Below are 27,603 nucleotides of genomic sequence, written 5' to 3'. Positions count from 1 at the left end.
TGATCATATTGGATGGCGGCACTGGCTCGAAGGGCCGAATGGCCTCCTCCTGCACCTATTGTCTATGTTTCTATTCCAGCTGACTACCAATGGTGAGAGGTTCACGTTTTTTTGAATATGTATGTCAAAGAGACAGTGTGCTTGCAATTGATGACAGACAGCGCTCCAAGATGAAATCTATATCCCTGCGGTCCAATTTTAACAGGCTGTTGAAAATTGGTGTAGACAAAAAAAGAGTAAAGCAAAGGATTTTTAACAAAGGATTGTTTGGAAAAAAGAAGAAGTGTGTGCTGTTTTATCATCTTTTGCTTTTTTATTTGTATATTAGGGTACAAAGAAGATTTACGAGGATGTTGCCAGGACTAGAGGGTGTGAGCTACAGGGAGAGGTTGAGCAGGCTTGGACTCTATTCCTTGGAGCGCAGGAGGATGAGGGGAGATCTTATGGAGGTGTACAAAATCATGAGAGGAATAGATCGGGTAGATGCACAGAGTCTCTTGCCCAGAGTAGGGGAATCGAGGACCGGAGGACATAAGTTCAAGGTGAAGGGGGAAAGATTTAATAGGAATCTGAGGGGTAACTTTTTCCACACAGAGGGTGGCGAGTGTATGGAACGAACTGCCGGAGGAGGTAGTTAAGGTTGGAATTATCCCAACGTTTAAGAAGTAGTTAGACAGGTACATGAATAGGACAGGTTTGGAGGGATGGAGGGATATGGACCAAACGCGGGCAGGTGGGACTAGTGTAGCTGGGACATGTTGGCCGGTGTGGGCAAGTTGGGCCGAAGGGCCTGTTTCCACACTGTATCACTTTATGGCTCTATTGATGTACAAAACTATGTCATATTGTCCACAACATAGCAGAAGGTCACATGGCTCCAATGTTTATCCTATACTGTAATCAAATCACTCAAGTGGTACAGCACCAACACAGGCCATTCGGCCCTTCATGTTCGTGCTGACCATCAAGGACCCACCCTCACCACTGACCAGCACTTTTAGTTTAGTTTTAATTTGGTTTAGAGATACAAGCCGCTCGGCCCACCGAGTCCGCGCCGACCAGCGATCCCCGCGCACTAACGCTGTCCTGCACACGGTTTACAATCTTTACCGAAGCCAATTCACCGACAAACACGCACGTATTTGGAGCGTGGGAGGAAACCGGAGCACCTGGAGAAAACCCACGCAGGTCACGGGGAGATGGTGCAGACAGCACCCGTGGTCAGAATCGAACCCAGGACTCCGGCGCTGAAGGGGCAGCAACTCTACCGCTGCGCCACAGTGTCACGTGAAGGACCGCGCAGTCTCTGACAAGAAACCCAACAGCCCAGAGCAGCAATGTACCAAAGACTTTCAGGAACAATTCCTCTTCTGTGCTGCCTGCCTTGTTCGTGGCTCTGCAGCTGTACGGCCCCGAATCTTCTCGAACAATGTCCCTCACGGCCAACTCCGTGCTTTTCCTCATCGAGTATTTATCGCCGTCTTCCACCAGCCTCCCGTTTCTGTAACAACAAGATTCAGTTTAAACAAGACCAGCATCTGCAGTTCCTTCCGACCACCATTTTGTGTCGAGTCAAGTCAAGTCAAGTCAATTTTATTTGTATAGCACATTTAAAAACAACCCACGTTGACCAAAGTGCTGTACATCTGATTAGGTACTAAGGAAAAAATGAAACGTACAGTAGCACGCAAACATAACAGCACATACAAAACAGTTCACAGCGCCTCCTCAATGAGCCTCAAACGCTAGGGAGTAGAAATAGGTTTTGAGCCTGGACTTAAAGGAGTCGATGGAGGGGGCAGTTCTGATGGGGAGAGGGATGCTGTTCCACAGTCTAGGAGCTGCAACCGCAAAAGCGCGGTCACCCCTGAGCTTAAGCCTAGACCGCGGGATAGTGAGTAGCCCCAAGTCGGCCGACCTGAGGGACCTGGAGTTAGAGAGGTGGGTTAGAAGATTTTTGATGTAGGGGGGGGAATGTCCATTTAGGTCTTTATACGTGAATAGGAGGAGCTTGAAGTTGATTCTGTACCGTACAGGGAGCCAGTGGAGAGAGGCCAGAATCGGGGTGATGTGGTCCCTTTTACGGGTACCCATCAGGAGTCTCGCTGCGGCGTTTTGGACCAGTTGCAGGCGGGACAGGGATGATTGGCTGATCCCAGTGTATAGGGAGTTGCAGTAGTCTAGGCGGGAGGAAATGAAAGCGTGAATGAATTTTTCAGTGTCGTCGAATTAGAGGAAAGGTTTGATTTTAGCTATGGTTCGAAGTTGGAAGAAGCTGGCTTTTACCACAGCGTTGACTTGCTTGTCAAATTTTAATGCAGAGTCAAATATCACGCCGAGGTTTTTGACATGCGGTTTGACTAGGCAGGATAGGCTTCCAAGACTGCCTGTTATCGATTTGATGGAGTCGGGTGGTGGGGGGGGGGGGGGGGGGGGGGGGGCCGAATAGGATGACTCTCAGACTTGCTCTCGTTTAATTGGAGGAAGTTCTGTGCCATCCAACATTTTATGTCCTCAAGGCAGTGTAAGAGGCTGTTTAAATTTGACTGGATGTTGGGTTTCAGGGGGAGGTAAAGCTGAGTGTCATCGGCATAGCAGTGGAAAGAAATGCCGTGCCTTTGAATGATTTGGCCAATGATTTGGGAATCATGTATAGAGAGAAGAGAATGGGGCCTAGGATGGAGCCTTGTGGAACTCCGCAGGAGAGGCTAGCTGGAGCAGAGGAATAACTGCCTATCTTCGGTTTAAACCAGCATCTGCAGTTCCTTCCGACCACCATTTTGTGTCTATCTTCGGTTTAAACCAGCATCTGCAGTTCCTTTCCAACACAGGATTTTATAATCATACTAGACCAAGTGGACCAGTTGGGCCCAAACCTAACCTGCACTCTCTCCTCCCCCACTCCCCCCTCACCACTCCCCCCTCCCCTCTCCCCCCCTCCCCCATCCCCCTCAACCCCTCTAATCCTCCTACTTCCCCCCATCCCTCTCTCTCCCCCCTCCCTCCACCCCCCTCCCCCCTTCCCCCTCCCTCCCTAGGAGATAGATTAAACTTTAAAATGTGCATAACTTAAAAAATATAACGCCGATTTCAATGAAACTTCTTCCGTTAGCACCAAAGGGACGACGGTGAGTAAGGTGGGCCTAAAATTGTCGCGCTATCGTGTACCGTTTTGGCTGTAGTTCAGGAACAAACAAACATACAAACGAGCGTTGTACTATATAGATTAAGTATATACACGTCTACACTTCCCCTCACCTCTGCTGTTCCAGAGAAAACATTCCAAGTCTGTTCAAACTCTCCCTGTAGCTCATGCCCTGCTATTCAGGAAATGATCGTATTAATCACCACCATTAATAATTAACCCCCTGATATTCATAAATTAAAGTTTTAAATCAATTAATATGAGCTACTGATTTATATCAATTATTGTTCCTGACTGATATCTATCATTGAAAGTTTAATTTCCTGACATGTCAGTTATTGTGCTAAACACAAAAATCTGAATAAATTAAAGTCTTCTGATTAAATTAGATTCTTTTCGATTAATTACTGATATCAATTAATTAACACAATAATTACTGGTGCAAATGAATTAATATAAATTATTAACATGAGTCGTGTATATTGTTAAGTAAGTCATGTGAATCAATTAAAGTTTTCATTACTGATTCAAATAAATTAACACATTATTTAACGTCATGTCTTCATTAAATTGTTAATTACTGATAAGTCTATTAATACATTGATCATTAGTGTGAGGATCCAAAGTATTTAGACTTTAGACTTCAGAGATACAGCGCGGAAACAGGCCTGTCAGCCTACTGAGTCCACAGCGACCAGCAATCACCTGTATACTAGTTGTATCCTAAACACTAGGGAACAATTAACAAAAGCCAATTAACCTACAAACCTGCACTCACCTTAAACGTCTGGTACTCGATTCCCCTATTCTGGGCAAAAGACTGTGCATCTACCCAATCTATTCCCCTCATGATCTTGTACACCTCGATATCTTATCGAAACGTATAAGATTATTAAGGGGTTGGACACGTTAGAGGCAGGAAACATGTTCCCAATGTCGGGGGAGTCCAGAACAAGGGGCCACAGTTTAAGAATAAGGGGAAGGCCATTTAGAACGGAGACGAGGGAAAACATTTTCAGTCAGAGAGTTGTGAATCTGTGGAATTCTCTGCCTCAGAAGGCAGTGGAGGCCGATTCTCTGAATGCATTCAAGAGAGAGCTAGATAGAGCTCTTAAGGATAGCGGAGTCAGGGGGTTTGGGGAGAAGGCAGGAACGGGGTACTGATTGAGAATGATCAGCCATGATCACATTGAATGGTGGTGCTGGCTCGAAGGGCTGAATGGCCTACTCCTGCACCTATTGTCTATTGTCTATTGTCTATAAGATAACCCCTCATCCTCCTGCACTCCAAGGAATAAAATCCAATCTCTCCCTAGAGTTCAGGTCCTTCAGCCATGGCAACCCCCTTGTAAATCTTCTCTACACCCTTTCCAGCTGGACCACATCTTTCCTATAACATGGTGCCCAAAGCTGAACACTGTCCTCTATATGCGGCCTCACCAACGTCTTATGCAACTGTAACATGACCTCCTAACCTCTGTGCTCAATGCAGCCAATACAGTGTGGAAACAGGTCCTTCAGCCCAACGTGCCCACACCGGCCAACATATCCCATCTACACTAGTGCCACCTGCCTGCGCTCGGCCCTTATCCCTCTAAAATTGTCCGATCCATGTACCTGTCTAAACGTTTCTTAAACGTTGCGATGGTCCCTGCCTCAACTACCTCCTCTGGCAGCTCGCTGAAAACTCTGTGAAGGATTGGTGTGAAGGATCTCAACGCTTTCTCAAATGCACCCCCTCCATTATGATCAGTCATGGGCCAGGAAGAATTCCCACGTTAGAATGTTAGTGTTAGTTTAGTTAGTGTAACGTTAGTTTAGTTAAGAGACATGGCTTGGAAACAGGCCCTTTGACTGAGTCCGCAACGACCAGCGATCCCCACACGTTAACACACACTAGGGTTAATTTAACGTTTACACCAAGCCAATTAACCTAGGAAACCTGTACGCCTTTGGAGTGTGGGAGGAAACCGAAGATCTTGGAGAAAACCCACGCAGGTCACGGGGAGAACGTACAAACTCCGTACAGACAGCGCCCGTAGTCGGGATCGAACAGGAGGTTTGGATAGCAACGCTGATGTGCTTCCTTGGCCCGAGCAATCCCTTGCCAGCCAAAGAACAGAGTGGGTTGCCTACTATTCTTACTATTATGGCGCAGTGGTAGAGTTGCTGCCTTACAGCACCAGAGAACCGGGTTCGATCCTGACTACGGGCGCTGTCTGTACAGAGTTGGTACGCTTTCCTCGTGACCTGCGTGGGTTTTCTACAAGATCTTCGGTTTCCTCCCACACTCCAAAGACACGCGGGTTTGTAGGTTAATTAGCTTGGTGTAAACGTAAAATTGTCCCTAGTGTGTGTCGGGTAGCTGTTAGTGCGCGGGGATCGCTGGTCGGCGCGGACTCGGTGGGCCGAGGGGCCTGTTTCCACGCTGTATCTCTAAACTAAACTAAATCTTTAATTCTGCCACACAATCTCACACACCTCAGCCCATAGAAACATAGAAACATAGAAAATAGGTGCAGGTGTAGGCCATTCGGCCCTTCGAGCTTGCACCGCCATTCAATATGATCATGGCTGATCATCCAACTCAGTATCCTGTACCTGCCTTCTCTCCATACCCCCTGATCCCTTTAGCCACAAGGGCCACATCTAACTCCCTCTTAAATATAGCCAATGAACTGGCCTCAACTACCTTCTGTGGCAGAGAATTCCACAGATTCACCACTCTCTGTGTGAAAAAAAAACTTTCTCATCTCGGTCCTAAAAGACTTCCCCCTTATCCTTAAACTGTGACCCCTTGTTCTGGACTTCCCCAACATCGGGAACAATCTTCCTGCATCTAGCCTGTCCAACCCCTTAAGAATTTTGTAAGTTTCTATAAGATCCCCCCCTCAATCTTCTAAATTCCAGCGAGTACAAGCCCAGTTCTGGTGGTGGAGGACAGACATTCAATTGGCTGAGATGACCTCATTGGTGACCCTCGGACTATCTTTGATCGGACTTTACTGCCTTTACCTTGCACTGAACGTTGTTCCATGATCGTGTATCTATCTGTACACTGTGAATAGCTCGATTGTAATCATGTATTTGTAATCCGCTGACTGGAGAGCACCTCGGTCGGTACACGCAACAATAATAAACTGGACTGGAAATTGAACAGTGTTCTGTTTAAACTATTTCTGCCGAAGCTTACATTGAAACGGCACTCCGAGCAGTTACATTTATCACCAATTGTCTGTGGGTAACGCTGCCAGATTTATTACACTCACTGCACAATTGAATGTTCTTATCCCAATAAAAACACGCATACATTCATTTATACCTGCAGTTGCAGCTTGTAATTGCTTTATGATACATTTTGTGCTTTCTTCCTTTACACCATGTGTATAAAACCCAGTAACGCCTATAAAAATATAGTGAGACTGTACAACGCATAAAATGAGTGCTCAATACCTCCAGCACTGACGTTTCTGTGGAGCATATCAATGATCTCTCAATCCATTCGGTTTTATTAACTACCAGTGTCAACACACCTTGCTGAATATTTTCGCACAGACTGGAATAGTGAAAGGCCTGATGTGGAGTGGATGTGGAGAGGATGTTTTCCACCCATGAGAGAGATCAGGACCAGAGGCCGCAGCCTCAGAATAAAAGGACGTGCCTTTAGAAACGAGACGAGGAGGAATCTACCTCATTGGAGACCCTCGGACTATCTTTGACCGGACTTTACTGGCTTTACCTTGCACCAAACGTTATTCCCTTCTGTACGCTATCTGTACACTGTGCGTGGCTCGATTGTAATCATGTAGTTTAGATTTAGATTTACAGATGCAGCGCAGAAACAGGCCCTTCGGCCCACCGGGTCCGCGCCGCCCAGCGATCCCCGCACATTAACACTATCCTACACCCACTAGGGACAATTTTTACATTTACCCAGCCAATTAACCTACAAACCTGTACGTCTTTGGAGCGTGGGAGGAAACCGAAGACCTTGGAGAAAACCCACGCAGGTCACGGGGAGAACGTACAAACTCCGTACAGAGGGCGCCCGTAGTCAGGATCGAACCTGAGTCTCCGGCGTTGCATTCGCTGTAAGGCAGCAACTCTACCGCTGCGCCACCGTGCCACCATATTGTCTTTCTGCTGACTGGTTGGCATGCAACAAAGGCCTTTTACTGTACCTCGGTACACGAGACAATAAACTAAACTGAACTCATCTGAACTGCACTTCTTTCGTCAGTGGGTTGTGAATCTGTGGAATTCACTGCCACAGAAGGCTGTGGAGGCCAAGTCAATGGATATTTTTAAGGCAAGCTGCCCATGCGAAATATGAGGTGCTGTTCCTCCAATTTTCGGTGGGCCTCACTATGGCACTGAAGGAGGCCCATGACAGAAAGGTCAGACTGGGAGTGGGAGGGGGAGTTGAAGTGCTGAGCCACTATGATCTTTAATCATACTTTATCTTGTCCTAAAAGTTGCACTCTTTTTCCTTTATCTGTACACTGTGGATAGCTTGATTGTAATCATCTATAGACTTTTCTGTAACTGCATAGCACGCTACAAAAGCTTTTCACTCTACCCCAGTACATGTAACAATAATAGACTAAACAAAAAATATTTTAAAAGCTGTTATAGTACCTGCCTCAACTTCCTCCTCCAGCAGCTCGTTCAATACACCCACCCCCCTCTGTGTCAAAAATCCGCCCCCTTGGATTCCTGTTAAATCTTTTTCCTCTATTCTGAAATCATGAGAGGGACAGATCGGGTAGATGCACAGAGTCTCTTGCCCAGAGTAAGTGAATCGAGGACCAGAGGACATAGGTTTAAGGTGAAGGGGAAAAGATTTAATAGGAATCTGAGGGGTAACTTTTTTCAATAGACAATAGACAATAGACAATAGGTGCAGGAGGAGGCCATTCGGCCCTTCGATCACATTCAATGTGATCATGGATGATCAGTACCCCGTTCCTGCCTTCTCCCCATACCCCCTGACTCCGCTATCCTTAAGAGCTCTATCTAGCTCTCTCTTGAATGCATTCAGAGAATTGGCCTCCACTGCCTTCTTTCACACAAAGGATGGTGGGTGTTTCGAACAAGCTGCCAGAGGAGGTAGTTGAGGCAGGGACTATTCCCAATGTTTAAGAAGCAGCTAGACAGGTACATGGACAGGACAGGTACGGAGGGATATGGGCCAAACGCAGGCAGGTGTGACTAGTGTAGCTGGGACACGTTGGCCGGTGTGGGCAAGTTGGGCCGAAGGGCCTGTTTCCACGCTGTATCACTCTATGACTCTATTGATGTACAAAAATATGGTCATATTGTCCACAACATAGCACAAGGTCACATAGGTCCAATGGTCATCCAACACCATAATCATATCACTAAAGTGGTGCAGCACCAAGACAGGCCATTCGGCCCTTCATGTCCGTGCTGACCATCAAGTACCCACCTTCACCACTGACCGGCACTTTTACTTTAGTTTTCGTTTGGTTCAGAGATACAAGTCGCTCGGCCCACAGAGTCCGCGCCGACCAGCGATCCCCACGCACTAACGCTATCCTACACAGGCTCAGGACGATTTGCAATTTAACCGAAGCCAATCAAACCTACAAACCTATACGCCTTTGGAGTGTTGGAGGAAACCCGGGCACCCGGAGAAAACCCACTCAGGTTACGGGGAGATGGAGCAGACAACACCTGTAGTCACTCTACCAACGTTTAAGAAACAGTTGGACGGGTACATGGATAGGACAGGTGTGGAGGGACATGGACCAAACGCCGGCAGGTGGGACTAGTGTAGCTGGGATATGTTGGCCGGTGTGGGCAAGTTGGGCCGAAGGGCCTGTTTCCACGCTGTACCACACTATGACTTATAGAGACGTATAAAATTAGGACTGGACATGCCAGATGCAGGAAAAACGTTCCCATTGTTGTCCAGAACCAGGGGCCCACACACAGTCTAAGAATAAAGGGGAGGCCATTTAAAACTGAGGTGAGAAGAAACTTTTTTTTACCCAGAGAGTTGTGAATTTGTGGAATTCTCTGCCACAGAGGGCAGTGGAGGCCAACTCACTGGATGGATTTAAAAGAGAGTTAGATAGAGCTCTAGGGGCTAGCGGAATCAAGGGATATGGGGAGAGGGCAGGCACGGGTTACTGATTGTGGATGATCAGCCATGATCACAATGAATGGCGGTGCTGGCTCGAAGGGCCGAATGATTTAGATTTTAGATTTAGAGATACAACGCAGAAACAGGCCCTTCGGCCCACTGGGTCTGCGCCGCCCAGCGATCCCCGCACACCAACACCATCCTACACCCACTAGGGACAATTTTTACATTTGCCCAGCCAATTAACCTACAAACCTGCACATCTTTGGAGTGTGGGAGGATCTCGGAGAAAACCCACGCAGGTCACGGGGAGAACATGCAAACTCCGTACAGACGGTGCCCGTAGTCGGGATCGAACCTGAGTCCCTGGCGCTGCATTCGCTGTAAGGCGGCAACTCTACCGATGCGCCACCGTGCCGCTCTAGGCCTTCCCCTGCACCTGTTTTCTATGTTTCTATGTTTCTATGACTCCGAGATGGTGGAGATCCAATGGTCTTACCTGTACCAGCTAATGTCGGGTTGTGGAGATCCAGTCGCGGTGCACATCAGTGTCACGGACTCGCGCCGATCTGCCGTTGCGTTTCCGGACCTTACGGGCACGTGGATGATGGGGGGCACTGTGGTGGGTGGAAGGAAAAAGCCGGAAAAGGGTGAGTGAGCACAAAGTCTAGCCCCCCCCTGGTTTACTACTGCCCACCTGCACCGAAGCACTTAGAAAACCTTTGTTTTGCACGCTACTGTATCCAAACAGATCAGGTAACGCTGCACATAATTGCACATGAAGTCCAACTCAACTACGTACAGTAGGTGCTGGAGTAGGGGCTGCTTTACGTACCTTGTCCTTCACCCTGTGTAGTTCCACGGAACTGGCAACATTTACAGGGAAGCTGGGACATCCCGTATTTTGGGCTGAATTGGTTTGTCCCGTATTAAGCCCCGGGGCCTGTGTAGGCCCGGACAGTGTAGGTCCAGGGCCTACACAGCTTCATCTACGGTACTCTGAAGCACTTTTGACTGTTGTAGTTGGCATACGAAAGAGGAAGACAATAGGTAGAGCAAAGGGGAAGATACAGAGTGTGTGGAATGTAGTTCTCAGCATCGCAGCGCATCAGATCCCAGTTAATACTGACGGCTGCGGAGGCCAAATCGACAGATGTTTTTCCAGGCGGAGATTGACAGATTCTTGACTGGTACGGGTGTCAGGGGAGAAGGCAGGAGATTGGTGATAAAGTCATAAGGAATAGGGGTAGAATTAGGCCATTCGGTCCATCAAGTCCACTCTGCCATTCAATCATGGCTGATCTATCTCTCTCCCTCCTAACCCCATTCTCCTGCGTTCTCCCCATAACCCCCGACACCCGTACTAATGAAGAATCTATCTATCTCTGCCTTAAAAATATCCACTGACTTGGCTTCTGTGGCGAAGAATTCCACAGATTCACACCCTCTGGGATTGAGAGGGAAAGATAGATCAGCCATGATTGAATGGGGGAGTAGAATTGTTGGGCTGAATGGCTTAATTGTGCTCCGAGAACCTACGAACGTATGAGCTGAACAGAAACGGACTCCGAGTCTGAAGAACGGTCCCAATCCGTGATGTTGCCTGTCCAATCCCTCCAGAGATGATGCCTGACCCACTGAGTTACTCCAGCAATTTGTGTTTCACTCAATCGAAGGGGAAGTGGATGGGGCAATGAACCAAAACATAATTAGTTGGAAAGAAAATTGCAGGTGCTGGTTTAAAACGAAGGCAGACACAAAATGCTGGAGTAACTCAGCGGGTCAGGCAGCATCACTGGTTTTGAAGGCATGGGTGACGTTTCGGGTCGAGACCCTTCTTCATTCTTGAAGAAGGGTCTCGACCCGAAATGTGACCCATTCCTTCTCTCCAGCGATGCTGCCTGACCCGCTGAGTTACTCCAGCATTTTGTGTCTACCTAAAAATAATTAGTAGGTTCATGTGGAAAGAGTGGGAGAATTGGAACAAGTGGATTGCTTCACGGAGAACTAACATGGATTATTTGGGCCGAATAGCCTACTTCTTTTCCGTAGTGACTTTAGACGAGGCAGAAAGACCCTCAACGCTGTTTTTTAGTTTAGGTTTTTAGTTTAGAGATACAGCGCGGAAACAGGCCCTTCGGCCCACCGTGGCCGCGCCGACCAGCGATCCCCGCGCTCAAACACGATCCCAAACACACACGAGGAACAATTTACATTTACACCAAACCAAAATTATCCTTCAAACCTGTACGTCTTTGGAGTGTGGGAGGAAACCAAAGATCTCGGAGAAAACCCACGCAGGTCACGGGGGGAGCGTACAAACTCCATACAGGCAGCACCCGTGGTCAGGATCGAACCCGAGTCTCTGGCGCTGTGAGGCAGCAACTCTACCGCTGCGCCACAGTGCCGCCCCTTAATTATTAACTGTTAATTATGCTATTGGTTTTTGAATCATATTTCAATTTACGATGAGAACTGAGCGGCACGGTGGCGCAGCGGTGTGGTTATTCACTTTGGAAGTAAGAATAGAAAGGCAGATTATTATCTGAATGGTGTCAAGTTAGGAAGAGGGGATGTTCAACGAGATCTGGGTGTCCTAGTGCATCAGTCACTGAAAGGAAGCATGCAGGTACAGCAGGCAGTGAAGAAAGCCAATGGAATGTTGGCCTTCATAACAAGAGGAGTTGAGTATAGGAGCAAAGAGGTCCTTCTACAGTTGTACCGGGCCCTGGTGAGACCACACCTGGAGTACTGTGTGCAGTTTTGGTCTCCAAATTTGAGGAAGGATATTCTTGCTATTGAGGGCGTGCAGCGTAGGTTCACTAGGTTAATTCCCGGAATGGCGGGACTGTTGTATGTTGAAAGGCTGGAACAATTAGGCTTGTATACACTGGAATTTAGAAGGACGAGGGGGGATCTTATTGAAACATATAAGATAATTAGGGGATTGGACACATTAGAGGCAGGAAACATGTTCCCAATGTTGGGGGAGTCCAGAACAAGGGGCCACAGTTTAAGAATAAGGGGTAGGCCATTTAGAACGGAGATGAGGAAGAACTTTTTCAGTCAGAGGGTGGTGAAGGTGTGGAATTCTCTGCCTCAGAAGGCAGTGGAGGCCAGTTCGTTGGATGCTTTCAAGAGAGAGCTGGATAGAGCTCTTAAGGATAGCGGAGTGAGGGGGTATGGGGAGAAGGCAGGAACGGGGTACTGATTGAGAGTGATCAGCCATGATCGCATTGAATGGCGGTGCTGGCTCGAAGGGCTGAATGGCCTACTCCTGCACCTATAGTCTATTGTCTATTGTCTATTGTTCTCCCCATGACCTGCATGAGGTTCTTTCCGGGTGCTCCGGTTTCCTCCCACACTCCAAAGACGTGCAGGTTTGTAGGTCAATTGGCTTTGGTAAGATTGTAAATTGTCCCTGGTGTGTGTGTAGGATAGTGTTAGCGCGCGGGGATCGCTGGTCGGCGCGGACTCGGTGGGCCGAAGGGCCTGTTTCCGCGCTGTATCTCTAAACTAAACTAAAGACAATAGCAATGCAATGAAGTCTCTTCCTAAGTGGGCAAAATTGGCCAATTTGGAGCAGGGAGGGGGATGGTTCCAGGGTGCATATAAAATTAAAGAAACATCACCTGAAAGCATTATGTAGATCAGTGGTCTTTGAATAGTAAACGCTTTTAATCCAGAGGGAGTGGATATCAAAAAAAAATTCAGTTGACGTTTGGAATTCAGATAAGCAGCGAAGACAAACAGGAGAACAAAATGCCTGTGACATGAATAATATGAATTGTGTAGTGGCCTGGAGGAGTTTAGGCTAATTATTTAGTTTGAACACGTGGTTGGAGCATAAGGGCAGAAATAAGTGCAGGTAAAAAGGCCCAAATTGACTGCCCTTATAGCCTGCACTAGAAGGGAGACACAAAATACTGGAGTAACTCAGCAGGTCAGGCAGCATCTCGGGAGAGAAGGAATGGGTGACGTTTCGGGTCGAGACCCTTCTTCAGACTGAAGAAGGGTGGGGGAGGGGATGGAGAGAGAGGGAAAGCAAGGGCTATTTTAAGTTAGAGAAGTCAATGTGATCATACAGCTGGGGTGTAAACTACCCAAGCGAAATATGAGGTGCTCTTCCTCCAATTTGCTCTGGGCCACACTCTGACAGTGGGGGAGGCCCAGGACAGAAAGGTGTGGTGTCAGACTAAAGAAGGGTCTCGACCCGAAACGTCACCCATTCCTTCTCTCCTGAGATGCTGCCTGACCTGCTGAGTTACTCCAGCATTTTGTGTCTACCGGCTATACTCTCATACAGTGTGGAAACAGGCCCTTCGGCCCAACTTACCCATGCGCACCAACAAGTCCCGCCTACACTAGTCCCACCTGCCCGCGTTTGGCCCATATCCCTCCAAACCGGTCCTGCCGTGCTGAGTTACTCCAGCTTTTTGTGTCCATCTTCGGTTTAAACCAGCGTCTGCAGTTCCTTCTTACACAATATCCACGCACCTGTTTAATTGTTTCTTAACAATTAGACAGGTGCAATTAGTAGGTAGTTGAGGCCAGTTCATTGGCTATGTTTAAGAGGGAGTTAGATGTGGCCCTTGTGGCTAAAGGGATCAGGGGGTATGGAGAGAAGGCAGGTACGGGATACTGAGTTGGATGATCAGCCATGATCTTATTGAATGGCGGTGCAGGCTCGAAGGGCCGAATGGCCTACTCCTGCACCTACTTTCTAGGTTTCTATGTTAAACATTGCAACAGTCCCTGCCTCAACTACCTCCTCGGGCAGTCTGAGGAAGGGTGTCGACCCGAAACGTCACCTATTCCATTTTCTCCAGAGATGCTGTCTGACCCGCTGAGTTACTCCAGCTTTTTTGTGCCTAGCTCGTTCCGTATGCCAACACACCAGGTGTCACGCGGCACAGAAACAGGCCCTTTGACCCATCTCGTCCACGCCGACAAGATGCCCCATGTAATCTAGTCCTATTTGCCCATTTGGTTAATATCACTCTAAACCTTTCCTTTTCCATGCACCTGTACAATTGTCTTTTGAAAGGTTCCTATTCCACCTGCCTCAACTACCTACCTCCGGTGGCCAAACCCCTCCCATTCCCACACTGACCTTTCTGTCCTGGGCCTCCTTCACTGTCAGAGTGAGGCCCAGCGCAAATTGGAGGAACAGCACCTCATATTTCGCTTGGGCAGCTTACACCCCAGCGATATGAATATTGATTTCTCTAACATCAAGTAGGGCGGCACGGTGGCGCAGCGGTAGAGTTGCCGCCTTACAGCGAATGCAGCGCCGGAGACTCAGGTTCGATCCTGACTACGGGCGCCGTCTGTACGGAGTTTGTACGTTCTCTCCCCGTGACCTGCGTGGGTTTTCTCCGAGATCTTCGGTTTCCTCCCAAACTCCAAAGACGTACAGGTATGTAGGTTAATTGGCTGGGAAAAATGTAAAAGTTGTCCCTAGTGGGTGTAGGATAGTTTTAATGTGCGGGGATCGCTGGGCAGCGCGGACTTGGTGGGCCGAAGGGCCTGTTTCCACGCTGTATCTCTAAATCTAAAAAAACTCTTGCTTTCCCTCTCTCTCCATCCCCTCCCCCACACTAGATCTCCAATCGGTTTCACTGTCCTCCTGATTAATGTTACTGTTTAAAAAGTCATAAGGGATAGGAGTAGAATTAGACCGTTCGGCCCATCAAGTCTACTCCGCCATTCAATCAAGGCTGATCTATCTTTCCCTCCTAACCCCATTCTCCAGCTTTCTCATAACCTCTGACACCTGTACTAATCAAGACTCTATCTATCTCTGCCTTAAAAATATCCACTGGCCTGACTGCGGCAAAGAATTCCACAGAACTTAAGTTTGTCTGCCTCATTGTCACCTTCCCATCAGCTCACGACAAACCATTCCACATTTCCTTGAGCACCCTCTGCTTTGATCTGTAGTTTTCACACCTCACCCCTCCTCATCTCTAGACTCCCTCTCCCCTGACGCTCAGTCTGAAGAAGAGTCTGGACCTGAAACGCCACCCATTCCTTCTCTCCAGAGATGCTGCCTGACCCTCTTGAGTTACTCCAGTGTTTTGTGTCTACCTTCTCTCCAGAGAGGCTGCCTGTCCCTCTTGAGTTACTCCAGCATTTTGTGTCTGCCAAACTTCCTAAGCCTTCTGAGGAAGTGGAGGCTTTCTTGGCCTATTGCTTCGAAATGGCAGGTCCAGGACAAGTGGCTGGTGATATTTTCTCCAAAGAGCTTGAAGCTTTCAACCGTCTCGATGATTTACGCAGAGAGGTAGACTTTATTGAGGTTGTTGTTGGCTAAATAAACACACTTTTCATTCCGCGCTCGACACGGAGGTGAAGCATAGCCTGAATTTCCTTTTTCCATTACAAGCCTGAGACACTAATGGCTGCGAGAAGAAATTAACACTGAAGGAAGGGGTTGAGCCAGAGAAATAAAGCAAATTCTGTCGTTCGAACCTTGTTGGGTGTTGACAGTGACAGTGAACACTTTACCCTGTGGCTACCCGTGATGTTGAACCTAATTGCTATTACGCCCTTGCTAGGAACTTTTCTGTATTAACTCTAAGGGACCAAAAAATTCATTGTAAATGGTCACTTTGGTGGGAGGGTTATTCAAAGGCACCCACGATTATGGAGTTCAACCATTACCGAAAAGGTCTAATACACTTTCCTTTGCCCAATGTATTGAGTATAGAATTTAAGAGGGTGGGGGGGGGGGGCATGTTTAGATTTAGATTTTAGATTTAGAGATACAGCGCAGAAACAGGCCCTTCGGCCCACCGGGTCCGCGCCGCCCAGCGATCCCCGCACGCTAATATTGTCCTACACACACTAGGGACAATTTTTTACATTTGCCCAGCCAATTAACCTACAAACCTGTACGTCTTTGGAGTGTGGGAGGAAACCGAAGATCTCGGAGAAAACCCCACGCAGGTCATGGGGAGAACGTACAAACTCCATACAGACGGCGCCCGCAGTCGGGATCGAACCTGAGTCTCCGGCGCTGCATTCGCTGTAAGGCAGCAACTCTACCGCTGCGCCACCGTGCCGCTCACATGTTGCAGTTGTACAAGACGTTGGTGAGGCCGCAAATAGAGTAAAATTGCTGTTGGGTCTGAAGATGGGTCTCGACCCGAAATGTCCCCCATTCCTTCCCTCCAGAGATGCTGCCTGTCCCGCTGAGTTACTCCAGCTTTTTGTGCCTACCTTCGGTTTAAACCAGCATCTGCAGTTCTGGGCACCATGTTATAGGAAAGATGCTGTCAAGTTGGAAACGGTGCAGAGAAGATTTACCGGGATGTTGCCAGGACGCGAGGGCCTGAGCTACAGGGAGAGGTTGAGCAGGCTGGGACTCTATTCCTTGGAGCGCAGGAGGAAGAGGGGTGATCTTATAGAGGTGTATAAAATCGTGAGAGGAATGGATCGGGTAGACGCACAGAGTCTCTTGCCTGGAGTCTGTGAATCGAGGACCAGAGGACATAGGTTTAAGGTGAAGGGGAAAAGCTTTAATGGGAACCTGAGGGGGTAACATTTTTTACAGAAAGGGTGGCGGGTGTATGGAACGAGCTGCCGGAGGAGGTAGTTGGGGCGGAATCTATTGCAACATTTCAGAAACAATTAGACTCGCACATGGATAGGACGGGCTCAGAGGTATATGGGCCAAACGCAGGCCGATGGGACGGGTGTAGATGGGGCATGTTGGCTAGCATGGGCTAGTTAGGCCGAAGGGCCTGTTTCCACGCTGTATCACTCTATGACTCTAATCAATGAATCATTGAAAAGGCAACGTCTAAATCGTGCTTTACGATCCTGTCAATTCGACAAGCTGTTACAACAAAAGGCACCTCATTAATATGTGAAGTTGATTGGACAAATTAATGGTGTGCAGAGGAGATTCATGTTCCTGACTACATGCTATATGGCAAAATCAATCCGAGCACAACATTGGCTCAAAAGGTAATTTAATGAATTTTACAAGCAAATTATACCGATGATGATCAAATTTTAATCTGTTCCATTTCAACTTGATAGGAATGATCTGCCTAACCAAATGAAGATGGACGCTGAGTATTTTGAATTTAATCAGTGAAATTACAGAAAGAAGGAACTGTATTAAACCCTCTTTATATTCATAGAACAGTACAGCTCAGGTCAAGGCCCTTTGGCCCACAATATCTGTGTCGAACATAGGGTTGCCAACTGTCCCGTATTAGCCGGGACATCACGTATATTGGGCTAAATTGATTTGTCCCGTACGGGACGGCCCTTGTCCCGTACTAGAAAGTTGGCAACCCTAACCGAACATGAAGCCCAAAACCAACTCTTATCAGTCTGCACCTAATCCATAATCCCCCCATTTCCCTCACCTTGAGCTAAAGTTTACACCATCGTATTTGCCTCCACCACCACCCCTGGCAGCACGTTCCAGGCCCCCATCACTCTCTGTGTTAAAAAAAACTTACCCCACACATCACTTTTATACTTCGCCCCTTCTGATCCTACAGATTTGCACCGATTTTAGACAATAGACAATAGACATTGTCTATGTAGGTATGTAGGTTAATTGGCGGGTAAATGTTTAAAAAAAAATTGTCCCTAGTGGGTGTAGGATAGTCTTAATGTACGGGGATCACTGGGCGGCACGGACTTGGAGGGCCAAAAAAGGCCTGTTTCCGGCTGTATATATATGATGATGATGATGATGACAATAGGAGCAGGAGTAGGCAATTCGGCCCTTCGAGGCAGCACCGCCATTCAATGTGATCATGGCTGATCACTCTCAATCAGTACCCCGTTCCTGCCTTCTCCCCATACCCACTGACTCCGCTATCCTTAAAAACTCTATCTAGCTCTCTCTTGAATGCATTCAGAGAATTGGCCTCCACTGCCTTCTGAGGCAGAGAATTCCACAGATTTACAACTCTCTGACTGAAAAAGTTTTTCCTCATCTCAGTTCTAAATGGCCTTCCCCTTATTCTTAAACTGTGGCCCCTTGTTCTGGACTCCCCCAACATTGGGAACATGTGTCCTGCCTCTAACGTGTCCAACCCCTTAATAATCTTATACGTTTCGATAAGATCTCCTCTCATCCTTCTAAATTCCAGTGTATACAAGCCTAGTCGCTCCAGTCTTTCAACATATGACAGTCCCGCCATTCCGGGAATTAACCTAGTAAACCTACGCTGCACGCCCTCAATAGCAATCTTCTATGTTTCTATGTTTCTACATCGCGCCAGGCCCTCCCTTGATCTCCTCCACCACCCCCCCCCCCCACCCCCCTACGCTGGGTCCTCTTAATTTATACACTTCCAGTAGGTGAGTGGGGCAAGGTGTAAGGGAGATGTGTGAGGTACGTTTTTGTACTGGGAGTATCTCCACCCTCTCCAAAGCCTCCACATGCTTCCCGTAATGGGGCGACCGGAACTGCACACGATACTCCAAGTATGGCCTGACCAAAGTCTTAAAGAGCCGCATCATCAATTCCTGACCCTTATGCTCATCTTATATGACTGGGGCGGCACGGTGGCGTGGCGGCAGAGTCGCTGCCTTACAGCGCTTGCTGCGCCGGAGACCCGGGTTCGATCCAGACCGGGGGCGCTGCCTGTACGGAGTTTGTACGTTCTCCCCGTGACCTGCGTGGGTTTTCTCCGAGATCTTCGGTTTCCTCCCACACTCCAAAGGCGTGCGGGTTTGTCGGTTAATTGGCTTGGTATAAATGTAAATTGTCCCTAGTGTGCGTAGGGTAGTGCTAGTGTGCGGGGATCGCTGGTGGGCACGGACTCGGTGGGCCGAAGGGCCTGTTTCCGTGCTGTGTCTCTAAACTAAACTAAACTAAACTAAACTAAACTAAACTAAACTAAACTAAACTAAACTAAACTAAACTAAACTAAACTGCCTCGGCAATGTCATTCCACTTAATTAGTTTTGTGTAGTGTTGAGAGACACCACGGAAATAGGCCCTTCGGCCCAGTGAGTCTGCATCATCCATCGATCACCCACACGCCAGGAAGGATATTCTTGCTATTGAGGGCGTGCAATGTAGGTTTACTAGGTTAATTCCCGGAATGGCGGGATTGTCGTATGTTGAAATACTGGAGCGACTAGGCTTGTGTACACTGGAATTTAGAAGGATGAGAGGGGATCTTATCGAAACGTATAAGATTATTAAGGGGTTGGACACGTTAGAGGCAGGAAACATGTTCCCAATGTTGGGGGAGTCCAGAACCAGGGGCCACAGTTTAAGAATAAGGGGTAGGCGATTAAGAACGGAGATGAGGAAAAACCTTTTCAGTCAGAGTTGTAAATCTGTGGAATTCTCTGCCTCAGAAGGCAGTGGAGGCCAATCTGAATGCATTCAAGAGAGAGCTAGATAGAGCTCTTAAGGATAGCGGAGTCAGGGGGTATGGGGAGAAGGCAGGAACGGTGTACTGATTGAGAATGATCAGCCATGATCACATTGAATGGCGGTGCTGGCTCGAAGGGCCGAATGGCCTACTACTGCACCTATTGTCTATTGTCTATTGACTTGTTTTTTTTAGATGACAAAAAGGCCATTCTGATTCCGATTCTGATTCTCTGATTCAAACTAAAAAACTAACAGGCCCTTCTTGGCTGGGTGCACTATCTGAAGCACTAGCATTTTTATTTTTGTAGAAAACACAAAGTGCTGGAGTAATCAAGTGGGTGAAGGCAGCATCTGTTGAGAACGTGGACAGGTGACGTTTGGGGTCGGGACCCTTCTTCGTGGGTATGTTGAATTCAATGGACAATAGACTATAGGTGCAGGAGGAGGCCAAACTGCCTACTCCTGCACCTGTTGTCTATTGTCTATCCTTCACACTAGGGATAATTTTACAGAAGCTTACAAACCTACAAACCCTTATCGCTCCAAACCTACCCTATCCATGTACCTGTCCAAATGTCTTTTAAAAAGTGGGATTAGATTAGGATTAGTGTAAATGGGCGGTCGATGGTTGGCACGGACTCGGTGGGCCATAGGGACCTGTTTCTGTGCTGTGCCTCTCAATGACTACATCTGCTTCCGAAATTGGCACTTACTGGGACCTTGTCCAAACCGCTTTGTTCTCACGCACCTCAAGGGAACGACGACCTCCGTACGTGCGGGGAAAACTGGGCCTCTTTCCACACTGTTTACTTTAGAGATACAGCGCGGAAACAGGCCCTTCGGCCCACCGACCCCGCGCCGACCATCGATCCCCGCGCACTAACACTACCCTACACACACTAGGGACAATTTTACATTGATACCAAGACGATTAACCTGCACACCTGCACGTCTTTGGAGCGCGGGAGGAAACCGAAGATCTCGGAGAAAACCCACGCAGGTCACGGGGAGAACGTACAAACTCCGTACAGACGGCACCCATAGTCGGGATCGAACCCGGGTCTCTGCGGCTGCAAGTGCTGTAAGGCGGCAACTCTACCGCTGCGCCACCGTGCCGGTGCCGAGTATTTATAACCCAACACCATTCTGAGTTAGTTTATCATATCATATCATATATATACAGCCGGAAACAGGCCTTTTGGGCCCTCCAAGTCCGTGCCGCCCAGCGATCCCCGTACATTAACACTATCCTACACCCACTAGGGACAATTTTTACATTTACCCAGCCAATTAACCTACATACCCCGTACGTCTTTGGAGTGTGGGAGGAAACCGAAGATCTCGGAGAAAATCCACGCAGGTCACGGGGAGAACGTACAAACTCCTTACAGTGCAGCACCCGTAGTCAGGATCGAACCTGAGTCTCCGACGCTGCATTCACTGTAAAGCAGCAATTCTACCGCTGCGCCACCGTGCCGCCCTTTAGTTCAGAGTTTAGTTTAGTTCAGAGATACAGCGTGGAAACAGGCCCTTTGGCCCATCGAGTCGATACCGACCTGTTCTCAATAGTTCTTTGTTATTCCACTTTCTGAACCTCTCCCTGCACACGGGGGGCAATTTACAGAAGACAATTAACCTACAAACCCGCCCGCACGTCTTTGGAATGTGGGAGGAAACCGGAGCACCCGGAGGAAACCCACGCAGGTCACGGTGAGGACGTGCAAACTCCACGCAGACAGCACTCCTGGTTAGGATCGAACCCGGGCCTCCGGAGCTGTGGGGCAGCAACTCGATCGCTGTGCCGCTGATGCGGAGAAATGCTCAGCAAGACAGCCTTCTGATCCAAGTATCTCTCTAAAGGAAGCTTTTGCGAGGAGTTTATCTGTGCAATGTTATTAAAATGTGGTTTGAGGGATGATTGCCATAAATATCACGATGATACCATTCCCAGCTCCAAGTCAAGACTTGTGAGTTAAGTCACGTTCAGAGATTTAAGGACTTAATTTGAGCGGTGCGGATTGTTTAGGTTAGTGTGGTTTTGAGATGCACTAGACCAAGTGGACCTGTTGGGCCCAAATCTCTCGTGCATTGGTGCTGAACCCTCCCCTCCCCACCTTCCCCTCTCCTCTCCCTCTCCCTCCCCCTTCCCTTCCCCTCTCCCCTCCTTCCCCCTCCCTCCCCCCCTCCCCTCCCCCGTTCCAATCTTCCCTCCTCCCCCCTCCCTCTCTCCTCCCGGTACTCCCCCTCCCTCCTCCCCTCCCCCCTCCCCCTCTCCACCCCACTCCCCCTTCCCCTCTCCTCTCCACTCCTCCCCCCCTCCCCCTCCCTCCCGCCCTTCCCCCCTCCCCTCCCGTCCCAATCTTCCCTCCTCCCCCTCCCTCCCTCCCTCCCCCTCCCCTCCCCGTACTCCCCCTCCCTCCTCCCTTCCCCCCTCCCCCTCTCCACCCCCTCCCCCTTCCTCCCCCTTCCCCACCCCATCCCCTCCCCCATCCCCTCCCACCCCACTCCATCCCCTCAACCCCCTTATCCTCCCTCCTCCCCTTCTCCCCCTCCCTTCCTCCCCTCTCCCTCCCTCCCCCCTCCCTCCCTAGGAGATAGATTTAAACTTTAAAGTATAACTTTTAAACTGTAACACCGATTTCAATGAAACTTCTTCCATCAGCACCACAGGGACGAGGTTGATTAAGGTGGGCCTAAAATTGTCGCGCTATCAAACAAGCGTTTTAGTATATAGATGATGGAAACAGGCCCTTCGGCCCACCGAGTCCGTGCCGTCCCGCGATCTCCGCACATTAACACTATCCTACACACACTAGGGACAATTTTACATTTATACCAAGCCGATTAACCAAGGATCGAACCCGGGTCTCCGACGCTGTGGGGCAGCAACTCTATCACTGTGCCGCTGATGTAGAGAAAAGCTCAGCAAGACAGCCCTCTGCTCCAAGTATCTGTCTTAAGGAAGCTTTTGCGAGGGGTTTATCTGTGCAATGTTATTAAAATGTGGTTTGAGGGATGATTGCCGTAAATATCACGATGATACCATTCCCAGCTCCAAGTCAAGACTTGTGAGTTAAGTCACGTTCAGAGATTTAAGGACTTAATTTGAGCGATGCGGAGGTTTCAGGTTAGTTTAGTTTTGAGACACATGATGGAAACAGGTCCTTCGGCCCACCGAGCCCGCACCGACCAGCGATCCCCACACATTAACACTATCCTACACACACTAAGGACAATTTTACTTGTATACCAAGCCAATAAAGCAACAAACCTGTACGTTTTTGGAGCGTGGGAGGAAACCGAAGATCTCGGAGAAAACCCACGCGGTCATGGGGTGAAGGTACAAACACCGTACAGACGGCACCCGGAGTCAGGATCGAATCCGGGTCTCTAGCGCTGTCAGGATGTAGATGTCCTGGCTAATACGGGACAGCTGGCAACCCTACCTGTGATCCCCGCTCATTAACATTACCCTACACACTAGCGTAGTAGACTTGATGGGCCGAATGGCCTAATTCTGCTCCTTAAAACTTATGAACTTATGAAGGCAGCGAGTATGGACACACATTTCCTATCAGTGTGACATGTATGAAATTGGTCGAGATTGAATGTTGACTATTTCAACATTCAACACCCTTCCACACTCTGAAGATGAAGGGGGTGCAGAGTGGCAAGGTGGCATAGCTGCCTTACAGCGCCAGAGACCCAGGTTCGATCCTGACTGTCTGTATGCCGTTTGTACGTTCTCCTCGTGACCTGCGTGGGTTTCCTCTGAGATCTTCAGTTTCCTCCCACACTCCAAAGACGTACGTAGTGGTTTGTAGGTTAATCGGCTTGGTATAAATGAAAAAAAACAACTGTCCCTCGTGTGTGTAGGGTAGTGTTAGTGTGTGCGGGGATCGTTGGCCGGTGCGGACTCGGTGGGCCGAAGGGCCTGTTTTTTTCCACGCTGTATCTCTAAAGCCTAAAAACCAAACTAAAAACAGTGCATAAGATTCCTTACCGTTGACAATGACAGTGATGTCTCTGAAATCAACCTCTCCCCTAGCCTCCACTCGCCCCTCACACCTGTAGACGCCTTCGTGTTTCTTACTAATGCGTCGAATCCTCAGGTTACCATCGTCATCCATCATAAAGTTGTCTAAGGAGCAAGAGAGCAAAAGTATTAGCCATGAAAGAGACCGAGAGGCAGATGCAAGCGAGGAGATATAGGCAGAGGTATCACGTACTTTCCTACACGACTTTAGCACGACCGCTTTACCTGTAATCATCAGATAATAAGCGATAGGTGCAGGATGAGGCCATTCGACCCATCAAGTCTACTCTGCCAGTCAATCATGACCGATCTATCTCTCCCTCCTCACCCCATTTTCTCCCCATAACCCCAGACACCCGTACAAATCAAGAATCTACCTATCTCTGCCTTAAAAATATCCACTGGCTTTTCTGACCACCATCTGCAGTTAGTCATAGAGTCAGAGTGATACAGCGTGGAAACACGCCCTTCGGCCCAACATGCCCGCATTGGCCAACATGTCCCAGCTACACCAGTCCCACCTGCCCGCTTTTGGCCCATATGCCTCTGAACCTGGCCTATCGATGTACCCGTCTAACTGTTTTTTTAAACGTTGCAGTGGTCCCTGCCTCAACTACCTCCTCTGGCAGCTCGTTACATACACCCACCACCCTTTGTGTGAATTCATTCACAAAATGCTGGAGTAACTCAGCAGGTCAGGCAGCATCTCAGGAGAGAAGGAATGGGTGACGTTTCGGGTCCAGACCCTTCTTCAGACTGATGTCAGGGGGAGGGGGGGACAAAGGAAGGATATAGGTGGAGACAGGAAGATAGAGGGAGAACTGGGAAGGGGGAGGGGAAGAGAGGGACAGAGGAACTATCTAAAGTTGGAGAAGTCAATGTTCATACCACTGGGCTGCAAGCTGCCCAAGCGTAATATGAGGTGCTGTTCCTCCAATTTCCGGTGGGCCTCACTATGGCACTGGAGGAGGCCCATGACAGAAAGGTCAGACTGGGAGTGGGAGGGGGAGTTGAAGTGCTCAGCCACTGGGAGATCAGGTTGGTTAAGGCGGACTGAGCGAAGGTGCTGAGCGAAACGATCGCCGAGCCTGCGTTTGGTTTCGCCAATGTAGAGAAGTTGACATCCAGAGCAGCGGATGCAATAGATGAGGTTGGAGGAGGTGCAGGTGAACCTCTGTCTCACCTGGAAAGACTCAATTCCCCTACTCTGGGCAAGAGACTCTGTGCCTTCTTACACAGTTCCGTCTTACACATGGAACTGTGGTCTCTGACGCTGCGAGGCAGCAGCTCTACCAGCTGCCGTTCTGCATCTACACAAGTCACCACAAAGATTCATCGGACAAAACAGATGACAAAAGTGTGGTTAGAATCTGCACGAAGGGACTGCAGTCGCTGGTTTAAGCCAAAGAGAGACACAAAATGCTGGAGTAACTCAGCGGGCCAGGCAGCATCTGTGGAGAGAAGGGAATGGGTGAAGCTCTTCAGTCTGAAGAAGGTGTCTTGTCCCGAAACGTCACCCATTCCCTTCTCGCCAGAGATGCTGCCTGGCACGCTGAGTTACTCCAGCATTTTGTGTCCATCTTTGGTTTCAACCAGCAGTCCCTTCATGCAGATTCTAACCACACTTTTGTCCGATGAATCTTTGTGGTGACTTGTGTAGATGCAGAACGGTACACAGTTCTGAGTTACTCCAGCATTTTGTGTCTATCTGTCGTTTGAATTTGTTGTGTTGTGCTGCGTTGGTACATTTGCCCTTTTAAAGAACAGTGTATATCCCCCTTTAGGAGCGCTATCTTTAATTCTGAACGTGCTGGGTGTCTTTCGTTTTGTTTTAAATCAAAAATATTTATTCAAATATTAAAATAACATGTACAGTACAATGAAACCAAAACACAACCCACCACCATATTACAAGGCCAACAATAAGCTATTACCCAGGTATTTCGATGTTTCGACTTGCGAACGTTCGACTTCGCGATGGTGCAAACCTCGATGGTGATCCCCTCGCTTCCGGCCACGCGATCGCACGTATTTTCAATACATTTCGACTTACGATACCTTCGGTTTCCGACGCGTTTCTCGGAACGGAACCCGAGCAGCGCCCGTACACAACTATCTTTACACCCCCTGTCGAGGGTGCGTTCCACCCCCCCGCGGTGCCCAGCGGTCCCAGAAACCCCCCGAGGTTGCCCGCAGACGGGGCGTAGCCCCTCTCCGACGCCCCCCCCCGGAAGGAAAAGGGGCAGGCAGCCGGCTCGGGCAGAGCCCGATGCTCGGTGTCGTGGTTGCGCCGTTAAATAAGGCAGCCGTTGGTCAAACGGTCGCAATGTTCACGTGGATCGAGGGACGGGAGTCTTGGTTCCAGTGTTGCAAAGTTGGCAATATCCTACACAACTAATTGCTTGATTTAAATTGCGTCATTGAGCTTGATGCATGGTGGCGACTGCGAACTCAAGGCTAATTATACTCATTACAGTTGATGCTTTCAATGCAGTGAAACAGATGGATATACATAATGGCATAATCCTTTTATTAAATTGATTTAGAGATTGGCTGAAAATATCTAGAAGGGCGAGGCAAACCAGAGAACAATGACTAACTGACATCAATCCATTTAGTTGAGTTTAGAGATACAGCGTGGAAACAGGCCCTTCGGCCCAACGAGTCCGTGCCCACCAGCGATCACTCTACACTAACAGTATCCTACACACACGAGGGACAATTTACCATATTTACCTAAACCAAATAACCTCTCAACCTGCGCGTCTTTGGAGTGTGGGAGGAACTGGAGTATTGCGTACAGTTTTGGTCTCCTAATTTGAGGAAAGACATTCTCGCCTTAGAGGGAGTACAGAGAAGGTTCACCAGATTGATCCCTGGGATGGCAGGACTTTCATATGAAGAAAGACTGGATAGACTCGGCTTGTACTCGCTGGAATTTAGAAGATTGAGGGGGGATCTTATAGAAACATATAAAATTCTTAAGGGGTTGGACAGGCTAGATGCGGGATGTTTGTTCCCGATGTTGGGGAAGTCCAGAACCAGGGGTCACAGCTTAAGGATAAGGGGGAAGTCTTTTAGGACCGAGATGAGAAAACATTTCTTCACACAGAGAGTGGTGAATCTGTGGAATTCTCTGCCACAGAAGGTAGTTGAGGCCAGTTCATTGGCTATATTTAAGAGGGAGTTAGATGTGGGCCTTGTGGCTAAAGGGACCAGGGGGTATGGAGAGAAGGCAGGTACGGGATACTGAGCTGGATGATCAGCCATGATCATACTGAATAGCGGTGCAGGCTCGAAGGGCCAAATGGCCTACTCCTGCACCTATTGTCTATGTTTCTATGTTTCTAAATCGCAGCACCCGGAGGAAAACACAGGCGGGTCACGGGGAGAACGTGCAAACTCCGTGCAGACAGCACCTGTAGTCAGGATCGATCCCGGGTCTCTGGCGCTGTAGGGCAGCAACTCCGCCGCTGCGCCACCGTGCCGCCCTTGTGCTGGATAGTTAGGCCAAGAGGTTGAATTCTTAGCCCAGTGATGCAGGTAGAGGTGCCAAATTTCTCACTCCAAAATAAGGGACAAAAGATGACGTCACCGCCCCGCGCCCCACGTGACCTCACCCAGCCAGCGGCCACGCACACCCGTTCCACCAATGGTGGCCAGACGGGCCGGGAGGCGGGTTGCTACGCAACCTCCGTTAGGTGGCGCCCGGGCCTCCGGGCCCACACTGTCTGGTCCTACAGCAGCCCCCAGGCCGACAGTTTGTGGGCCCACACTGTCCGGGCCTACAGCAGCCCCCGGGCCTACAGTGTCTGGGCCTACACTGTCCGGGCCTACAGCAGCCCCCGGGCCTACAGTGTCTGGGCCTACTGTCCGGGCCTACAGTGTCTGGGCCTACACTGTCCGGGCCTACAGCAGCCCACGGGCCTACAGTGTGTGGTCCTACACTG

The 27,603-nt window shown here is 49.0% G+C and overlaps 1 protein-coding gene across 1 annotated transcript in view; it reads right to left on the bottom strand.

Annotated features, from left to right (window-relative positions):
- ncam2a (neural cell adhesion molecule 2a) overlaps positions 1–27,603 on the bottom strand; it is a 161,048-nt gene that overhangs the window by 128,909 nt on the left and 4,536 nt on the right. Inside the window, exons 3-5 of the mRNA XM_078409730.1 lie at positions 23,621–23,758; positions 9,754–9,871; positions 1,344–1,501 (exon numbers count right to left, since the gene is read on the bottom strand). Of these exons, the coding sequence (XP_078265856.1) occupies positions 1,344–1,501; positions 9,754–9,871; positions 23,621–23,758 (414 nt within the window). The remainder of the gene's footprint in view (positions 1–1,343; positions 1,502–9,753; positions 9,872–23,620; positions 23,759–27,603) is intronic.

This window comes from Rhinoraja longicauda, chromosome 12, assembly GCF_053455715.1.
Source record: "Rhinoraja longicauda isolate Sanriku21f chromosome 12, sRhiLon1.1, whole genome shotgun sequence".
Lineage (NCBI taxonomy): Eukaryota > Metazoa > Chordata > Chondrichthyes > Rajiformes > Arhynchobatidae > Rhinoraja > Rhinoraja longicauda.
This window is presented reverse-complemented; position numbering and strand designations above follow the sequence as displayed.